This window comes from Oncorhynchus mykiss, chromosome 12 (genome assembly GCF_013265735.2).
Source record: "Oncorhynchus mykiss isolate Arlee chromosome 12, USDA_OmykA_1.1, whole genome shotgun sequence".
Lineage (NCBI taxonomy): Eukaryota > Metazoa > Chordata > Actinopteri > Salmoniformes > Salmonidae > Oncorhynchus > Oncorhynchus mykiss.
In genome coordinates this window covers 65927793-65937844 of record NC_048576.1, presented here as the reverse complement: position 1 = coordinate 65937844, position 10052 = coordinate 65927793, and the positions used below count along the sequence as shown (strand labels likewise).

General features: G+C 39.0%; 1 protein-coding gene and 1 pseudogene across 1 annotated transcript; both read left to right on the top strand.

The window, feature by feature from the left end:
* The first annotated feature begins 1964 nt into the window (after positions 1-1964).
* LOC118937893 (interferon a3-like) lies at positions 1965-3425 on the top strand. Its single transcript, XM_036939664.1, has 5 exons — positions 1965-2114; positions 2274-2345; positions 2830-2982; positions 3123-3221; positions 3339-3425. Exons 1-5 carry the CDS (start codon positions 1965-1967, stop codon positions 3423-3425), a joined length of 561 nt encoding a protein of 186 aa, XP_036795559.1.
* Positions 3426-5438: 2013 nt separating this feature from the next.
* On the top strand, positions 5439-8488 carry LOC118937823 (annotated as a pseudogene).
* The last annotated feature ends 1564 nt before the right edge of the window (positions 8489-10052 follow it).

The window sequence follows — 10052 nt, the reverse complement described above, 5'->3', positions numbered from 1 at the left end:
GATGTTGTATTTGTTCATTGCATTGCACAGTAGGCTATTACCTTATTAATCATAGTATCCGTGTAATTCATTGTATTAATATTATTCACAAGGAAATTCATATTAAAGTTATTTGTTATGTTTACTATTTTTCCCGGGTTAGAAACATGAGTGTGCATCTTAACCCTCGCATTGGAGATAAGGTGAAGAACTACTTCAAACAGCTGGATGACTTTCTTTCACATGAGGTAAAACATCTCCTATGTTTACTTTTTTGTTTGTTTTTGGGTCCCTATACCTATGATGTAAGCCTATGTGTGCCATGTTTCTTTTTAAAATAAAATAAAATATATTCGTTTCCTGCTTTTTCTTTCAGAAATCAGTTCGTGCGCACGGGAGGTCTTGAGAGTTGAAATAGAGGGCATCCTGAGACATTTTCAGAAGAATTTAAAAATGCCAAGAATGTACGTGTCATGGTAGCATGTTGTAGTTACATTTTGCATAAGTTTATTAAAACATGTTTTATAAGTAATAGTGTTCTTTATAAGTAAAAGTTCTAGATACAACCAAAAAGGGTTTTATTGATTGTTTCATATATATCACCCCTGAAGGTTCTATATAGAACCCTTTTCTAGAGTGTGTATAATATTTGAATAACACACGCACACACAGCTTATATTTGTTAGAAATGTGCTAGTAATTTTGTAAAGATGTGTGACCTGAATGAACCGATTAATGAAGACGAATTTCTCAATGAAATGTTACCATAATACCATACCAACATCATCTTCAATGAAAACAACAAAAAGCCTTTACAATACACTTTTAAACAAGATATCATATAATTGTGGCATGTTATCACTGTAAAAAATGGTTTTATTCATGTAGTTATTAATAATATAAAGTATATACTGCAAACATAATCATTATTATATTTGAATGTTAGTTCAATGGAGAGTACCAATCGCTCTTAAAACAAAGCCTATACTCTTCAGTCGCTGGGGAGGAAAGGTAATAGATGCAGAGTTCCCATCAACTTACATAACCGGAGGAATAAATAAAATATGTATTTACAAGCCCATTAAAGACAAGACTATTGAATACAGAGACAGATTATCTACGTGAAAGAAGTATCATACGCACACATTCCTAATGGCCCAGATTCAAAAAGCCCCCGCAATATAGGCTCAAATTTAAGCAGTATTCCCAAGGTCAATTCTACCTGTGCACTTCATAGGCTACCATGTCTTTTTCTGAAAACCGGGAGCATATAGAAGGGGGTCTATCAAAATATTTCAGACCACCCAAACCTGTTTCTAAAAACGAAATAAAGTAATGTTGAGTGTGTAATTCATACAACCCATACAAGGTTGATCTGTATCTTTACATAGACAGTTGGGGTCCACAACCACAATTACCCTATAAGCAGGTGGTTACAACGTAGTTGACACCAAAGTTTCTGTGTGCAACTGAAAAGGTGTTGCGTTTTCAAACATTAAATACTTTGGTTTTCGAAGTGAAAGGCCAAACTAAATGTGTTCTATATGGTGATATTTATTTCGGCCATAGTCCGATGGATTCACATGTTTATTTTTTTCATCAAAATAATCCTGGTTGAAAGGTCAAAATTTCATGATAAAATAGCAAATAGCTGAAGATGTAACAATTATTCGAGCGATGCACCTGTCCTTTCGATGCATTTTCTCCACACGTACAACAACACTCAGGTATGAAAGTGTAAGGGAACTTCCACCTTTCACTTTTGGAACACCTTGCAGACTCGTTGTATAAGGATCGACACAGGTTGGAGCATGGAAGAACTTGGTGGCAGAACTGGTATTGATCAGTCAGGAAGAACACGTTATATCTTTATCCGTTGCGGACAACTTACTTTTGTCGGAATTATACGAAGTAGTCTATCTTTCGGAAGTGCACCAACGTTGATTTGCGGACAGACCGAGAACTACAAGTAGACCTACGCTAAAATGGGTTCAATCAGCTTTTGGATGTGCTTGATCATGACGATTTGCACCTGGAATAAAACCATCGGATGCACATGGATGAAGACACTGCCTCGGTCTCCGAGCATGTTCCAAGTGTTCAGCAACAACACCATAACGATGCTTCAGAAAATGGTAGGATATAGGGTCATGTTTAATCACTTGTTCCTGATCATTGAGCTCTTGTCATCTTTTCAACATGTCATGAGCTGCTGTGTTTCATTGAAATTACCTGACTCCTTTTTGTACAATAATAATAATGCAATATTTTGTTTATATTTTTTGGCATCTCAGGGTCATGAAGTCTCTCGAGGACCTCAGATCACTTTCCCTGACAAACAATACAGACAAGTCAATAATTTCAAGGTAAGAAAATATGCATAAAAAATGTTTTGTTCTATCCATAACTCTTTTTTTTCTAAGAGTGGATTAAACACTGAATTCGGGAAGTATTCAGACCCCTTCACCTTTCAACATTTTGTTATGTTACAGACCACTTCTAAAATGGATTACAAATAAATAAAAAAACATCATCAATGTACACACAATATCCCAAAATGAAGAAGCAAAAAACTGTTTTGTTTTTCATAATTAGCAAAAATGTCGAAAAACATGTTTGGCTTTGTCATTATGGGTTATTGTGTGTAGATTGATGAATGAAATCATATTTATTACATTTTAAAATAAGGCTGTAAACGTAACAAAATGTACAGATAGTGAAGTGTTCTGAACACTTTCCCGAATGCAAAGTATATAATTAGGTTATAACGAATTTACAATTTGCTATAATTTTTCGATATTTGCCATCAATTCATAAGGCATATACTAATACAAATCACTCTTCTTCTAGGCTGACGAACAGATTGCCTTCATTTCGCATACTCTGAACGCTATAAAGAAATTGTACAGCAGTGGTAAATATGAGTCCACCGCCTGGGACCAGAAAGGAGTTGACAAGTTTATGAATGACCTCTATCGCCAGACCTCGGAGCTGGACCAATGCGTATGTCATTTGTGATTTTCGCCTCTTAACAGTAATGCAAAAAGGAAAACATTATACTATCCTTCTTAATTATAATATAAGTGGTTACATGTTATTCAAAACATAATATTAAATGAATGATTTGTATTTTGTTCTAACAGGTAAAGGCAATGAAAACTAGACTGTCCAAATCTGTCAACAGAGTGAACAAAAAGATGAGCCTTCACTTCAAGTACCTGAAGCATTTCTTGAAACGCGAGGTAGGTTGATCCATTTGTCTTACAAAGAGAGTACATTCACCAAATCTGGATGTTTTTATGTGATGATACAATATGTGTCTATTCTCAAATATTAACAAGTGTATTTCGTTTATGCAGGATTACAGCGCGAGCGGCTGGGAAGACATAAGGACAGTGGTGCTGACACACCTACAAAGACTAGACACAACATTAAGTAGCAAATGAGCGTTATGTGTGTGTTGTGTAGATATTTGTTATTTATATATCTATGTATCTATTCATATATCTAACTATATATTTTTACATGTTTACTTATTTGTTTTTTAACGTATTTATTTATTGTGTAGTCATGTATTCACAACTCCGAGGAGTAAATATTTTTTTATTCTGAATAGTTATGTGATTGACTTAGGCTATACATAGCCTAATGTATCAATGTATCCGTACATTTTTTTTTATTCATGAAGGCCATTGCATACTGTATTTATTATTGACACCTGATAGGAAATGTTTGTTATTGTAATAATGAAATATATTAAAATTAAATAAATGTGTCCTCTACAGCTGTAATCTTTTTTAATCAAATAAATTGTAATTTATCGCATACACACATTTAGCAGATATTTTAACGGCTGTAGCTATATGCTTGTTTTTCTAGCTCTATCACTGCAGTAATATCTGACAATACAAAACAATACACACACATCTAAAAGAAAATGAATGGACATAGAAACATAGAAATATGTCGGAGTCCGGAGTATATATACACAGTACCAGTCAAAAGTTTGGACACACCTCAGGGTTTTTCTTTATCTTTACTATTTTATACATTGCAGAATAATAGTGAAGACATCAACACTATGAAATAACACATATGGAATCATGTAGTAACCAAAACATTGTTAAACAAATCCAAATATATGTTATATTTGAGATTATTCAAAGTACCCACCCAGCTTTGATGTCTGCTTTGCACACTCTTGCATTCTCTGAACCAGCTTCAGGAGTAGTCACCTGGAATGCATTCAATTAACAGGTGTGCCTTGTTAAAAGTTCATTTGTGGAATTTCTTTCCTTCTTAATGCGTTTTAGCCAATCAGTTGTGTTGTGACAAGGTAGAGGTGGTATACAAAAGATAGCACTATTTGCTAAAATACCAAGGCCATATTTCTGTCAGGAACAGCTCAAATAAGCAAGGAGAAGTGACAGTCCATCATTACTTTAAGACATGAATGTCAGTCAATGCGGGAAATTTCTAGAACATTGAATGTTTCTTTAAGTGCAGTTGCAAAATCCATCAAGCACTATGATGAAACTGGCTCTCACGAGGACAGCCACAGGAAAGGAAGACAGAGTTTATTAAGACCCTGATGGAACAGGTGTTTTCGAACTGGGTTGGAAAAAAGCCTGCACCTTCTCCTGCTGGTCTCCAGGACCGTGCAGACAGTTTTGGTGACCACTTCCCTACAGGATAATATACTATGATCTTTACAGTTAAACAGACTTTGAATATTATGATTAATCCCAACATTATTTAGAAAAAGGGAGAAATGAACCAATGCCAAGTTTTGACCTTGCAGAGTCAAAAACGTGCACAGCACTATGACACACACACACACACACACACACACAAAGAAAATAGAAAGTTCCAACAAATCATGTTGTCGTTGCTTGTCAACATTGCATACATAGCAGACAACAGTAAGCTGAAAGTTGGTTACGGTCATTGTGAAAATGAAAGTTGGGAGATGTGGGTATTGACGCTGACGTTTCCCATTCACTTTTCCGTTGTAGCGCAACAGCAGAGGACTACGGAACAATATTTCGGACTAACTTTGATCGAAACCACTAAATGAATGTCTTATATGGCTACATTTCTTAAGAAGTTTTGGGTTTTCGCCTTCGACGATATTATCGGACTTTTTTTTCGGTTCAAGCGAAGTTATTAGCAGTTGAAAGCAAGCTCGCGAATAGCCTATAGTCGCTAGTAATAGTAAAGCCGATATCTAAAATGAATAATCTTACCTTGTGATTCAATTATAATTTAAGCTGATTTCAAGGAGAATGTGAATAGATTTACTTGGGGTTTTTTTCGGAAGTCACCGCCTCCGGTAGGTTGATCGGTGGGAAATTCTCCATTCAGTTTTCCCTTTCCCAATTCCACATAAAACTACTTAACACAATGAATATGTTCAAACTCATATGGAAAACTAACAGCGAAACAAATAGCTGTTTACAATGTATACAATGCAGAGCTGGACTTGTATTTGTCTTATTATTTGCAGTATGCAGAGCGTGTGTCATTGCTGTGACTGGAGCCGACACCACTACGGTCACTTGAGCGCAGAATACCTTTCCTGCTGGACCAGATGGTGAGTTATCAGCACACTGTAAAAAGGAGACTGAATGCATGTATTAAGGACAGCAAAACAACCAACCAAGTAAAAATAGTCATATGTTTCATGTTTAGCATCTGTGTTAGAAAACTGTTAGCCTATATTTGAATATACATACTAAAAGGGCGCTAAGGCTATAATGACAGAGATATCAAGAGACGCTATCTACATTAGGCCTACTGTACTTGCAGTATAAGCTATACTTTATGTCTGTCTTGATTGCTCTTGAAGTACACGTGACTTAACACCCTATATTGATTGTTTTCCAGGGAGGAGATATAACAAAGCAGAATGCCCCAGTCTTTTTCCCAACATCACTTTACAGACACATAGATGATGCCGAGGTAAAGGCCAGAATTTTTACTAATCATGTTCTGATATGCTTTGGTTTTGCGGTCTTGACCCAATGTTATATTGATGCCATAACGGAAGCCTATACTGTTTATAATCTTCTTTTAATATCTTCCTGTGTAGGTTGAGGACAAAGTCAGATTCCGGAACGAGGCCATCTATAAAATCACAAAACTGTTTGATGGGAATATGAAGTCCGTCACCTGGAACAAGAAAAACCTGGACGATTTCCTCAAAATTCTAGAAAACCAATTTGAGAACCTTAATTCCTGCGTAAGTAACGGGTCTATTTAAAGTATAATCCCTGTTCAGGTCAGGGTTCTCCAATCCCGTTTATGTCGAGGTACCCTCCTGTAAGTTTTCGCTCCAACCCCAGTTGTAACTAACCTGGTTAAGTTGATCAACTACCTAATTAATCAGGTGTGGTAGATTAGGGTTGGAGTGAAAACCTAAAGGAATGCAGTTCTCCAGGAACAGGGTTGGAGAGCCCTGGTTTAGCTGTAGCCTACTAACTCTACAAGTGGAGAAATTGACTTATAAAGTACACATATGTTCAACTTTTTCCACATTTTGTTACCTTACAGACTTTTTCTAAAATTGATCAAATTGATTTTTCCCCTCTTCAGTTTATACACAATACCCCATAATGACAAAGCAAAAACCATGTTTTAGATATTTTGTCAAACATAATAACAATACAAAACTGAAATATCACATTTACGTAGGTATTCAGACCCTTTACTCAGAACTTTGTTGAAGCACCTTTGGAAGTGATTACAGGCTTGAGTCTTCTTGGCTATCATGCTACAAGCTTGGCACATCTGTATTTGAGGAGTTTCTGCCATTCTTCTCTGCAGATCCTCTCAAGTTCTATTCGGTTGGATAGGGAGCGTCGCTGCACAGCTATTTTCAGGTCACTCTAGAGATGTTCGATCATTTTAGCGTAAGTCCGGGCTCTTGCTGGGACACTCAAGGACATTCAGAGACTTGTCCCAAAGCCACTTCTGCGTTGTCTTGGCTGTATGCTTAGGGTCGTTGTCCTGATGGAAGGTGAACCCTCGCCCCAGTCTGAGGTCCTGTACGCTCTGGAGCAGGTTTTCATCAAGGATATCTCTGTACTTTGCTCTGTTCATCTTTCCCTTGATCCTGACTAGTCGCCCAGTCCCTGCCAATGAAAAACATCCACAGCATGATGCTGCCACCACCATGCTTTACCGTAGGGATGGTGCAAGGTTTCCTCCAGACGTAATGCTTGGCATTCAGGCCAAATATATTTCATAAGACCAGAGACACTTGTTTCAGTAGAAATCAGTAGAAATCTGAAGCTCTGTCAGAGTGACCATCGGGTTCTTCGTCACCTCCCTGACCAAGGCCTTTCTCCCCCGATTGCTCAGTTGTGCCAGGCGGCCAGCTCTGGGAAGAGTCTTGGTGGTTACAAAGTTCTTCAATTTAAGAATGATGGAGCCCACTGTTTCTTGGGGACCTTCAATGCTGCAGAAATGTTTTGGTACGCTACCCCAGATCTGTGCCTCGACACAATCTTGTCTCAGAGCTCTACGGACAATTTCTTCAACTTCATGTCCTGGTTTTTGCTCTGACATGAACTTTCAACTATAGGACCTTAAATAGCAGGGTGTGACTTTCTAAATCATGTCCAATCATTTGATTTTACCTCAGGTGGACTCCAATCAAATTGTAGAAACACCTCAAGGATGACCAGTGGAAACAGGATGCACCTGAGCTGAATTTTGAGTCTCATAGCAAAGGGTCTGAATTCTTATGTAAATAAGGTATTTCTGTTTTTCCATTGTCATTATTGGGTATTGTGTGTAGATTGATGAATCATTTTTTTCTTTAATCCATTTTAGAATAAGGCTGTAACGTAACAACATTTGGAAAAAGGGAAGGGGTATGAATACTTTCCAAACGCACTGGATATGGGTTATTACAGATTTTGAGCCCGTTTGCCACATCACATAAATAATATTGCAGCAATGAGAAATGTAAATTATTGTGGATTATAATTAATGGAACGTTTTCATGGGCTTTGATGCATTTTTCATTATGGCAAATCAAGTTTGATATTTTAAAGTGGAAATTACAATCTTTAGAATCCTTTTCAAACATTGAATACACATTAAATTTCAATTTCCTGCCGTGCAGAAAAATTCTCAGAAAAAAAGGGATCAAATGAAGATCCTACATCTGTATGATGCTAAAGTATTGTTTCATTTTGTCCGCCATGTATCACCTGCCATGAAACCTGAGAGGAGACTGAAACTTCAAGAAGTTGAATAGGAAGGTTCTGAGAAAAATGGTGAGTTTGATTTCGTATGGAAATGTGTTTAATACATGTAATCATGAATATAAACTAGGGTAAACAGGGGCAGTGTTCTTTAAAAAAAATAGTGAGTACTGGGGACATATGTATTAAGCATCTCAGAAGTGCTGATCTTGTATCAGGTCTCCTCTGTACTTATTTATAGTGATCTTGAAGACAAAACTGATCCTAAATCAGCTCTCCTACTCCGAGAAGCTTAATGCATATGGCACCAGTTCATTCTATGTTGTTCAAGACAATATGGTCACTATTTTGCCAAGAAAGTTCACCCCACTAATATTTGAAATGTTCTGTTTTTCAGAACTACAGTGCTCATCAGGAAAGAGATGAAACGTCATCTGCAAATATTGGATATCCTTATGGCACAATTGTACTGACAATCCAGACTCATTTCAGAAGCTACACCCTTACCAGTTTATAAAGCATGAATACAATCATGTGGGACCCTGTCAGTCTATTTATTATATTTAAATAATAAATTATCGTTTTTTATTTAAATAACTTATTATTTATATTTTGTATTTCCGGCGACAAAAGCCTGCCATGGAAACAGGCGGAGGCAGATGGAGAGATCAGGAGTTACGGCAGAGACGGGAGCACGAGAGCCAACCCCCCCCCCCCCCCCCCCCCCAAAAAAAAATTGGGGAGGGACACAGGTTGGCGAGCGGAGTTGGTCACGGTTCCAGTGCCATGTTTTACGCACTATTTCTTTGTTTTTGGCCGAGTGTGGCTCCCAATCAGCGGCAGCTGTCTATCGTTGTCTCTGATTGGGAATCATACTTATGCAGCCTTTTTTCCCACCTGTGTTTTGGGGTATTTAGTTTCTGTTCAGTGTCTGCACCTGACAGAACTGTTTCGGTTTTTCACTTTGTTCGAGTGTTTTTTGAGAAATAAAATATGAACACTTACCATGCTGCGCTTTGGTCCGATCCTCATTCTGACGAAAGTCGTGACAGAACTACCCACCACAAAATGACCAAGCAGCATGGCCAGGCGGAGAAGGGATCCTGGGCACGGGAGAGAAGGGAGTTTAGGTCATCGTGGACATGGGAGGAGATCATGGCAGGCGACAAAAGCCTGCCCTGGAAACAGGCGGAGGCAGATGGAGAGATCAGGAGTTACGGCAGAGACGAGAGCACGAGAGGCAACCCCCCCCCCCCCCCCCCAAAAAAAAAAAAAAATGGGGAGGGACACAGGTTGGCGAGCGGAGTTGGTCACGGTTCCAGTGCCATGTTTCACGCACCGTGCCTTCAGTGCACAGTCACAGCTCGGTGCGTGCAGTACATGCTCTCCGTACCTGCCCCGTAAAGAGGGGTATCCAGCCAGGAAAGGTGGTGCCGGCTCAGCGCTCCTGGTCTCCAGTGCGCCTCCTCGGGTCAGGATAACCTGCGCCTGCTCTGCGCAAGGTGTTTCCAGTGCACCTGCACAGCCCAGTGCATCCTGTACCAGCGCCTCGAACATGCCGGGCTAAAGTGGGGATTCAGCCAGGAGGGGTTGTGCTTGCTCTAAGCTCCAGACCTCAGTGTGCTTTCACAGCCCAATGCATCCTGTGCTGGTCCCCTGCACTTGCTGGATTGAAGTGGGTATCCAGCCAGGATGGGTTGTGCTTGCTCCACAAACCAGGCCTCCAGTGTGTCTCTCCAGCCCGGTGAGTCCTGTGCCTGCTCCACGGACCAGGCCTCCGGTGTGTCTCTCCAGCCCGGTGAGTCCTAGTGAGTCCTACTAATGGTCAATAGTGAATTGTAAATTGGAGTTGGGTTTCAG

Coding starts and splice junctions, on each gene's coding strand:
- LOC118937893 (XM_036939664.1), top strand. CDS start 1,965: ATGGGTTCAATCAGCTTTTGGATGTGCTTGATCATGACGATTTGCACC. Junction 2,115..2,273: donor TAACGATGCTTCAGAAAATG/GTAGGATATAGG, acceptor TTGGCATCTCAG/GGTCATGAAGTCTCTCGAGG. Junction 2,983..3,122: donor CCTCGGAGCTGGACCAATGC/GTATGTCATTTG, acceptor TTGTTCTAACAG/GTAAAGGCAATGAAAACTAG.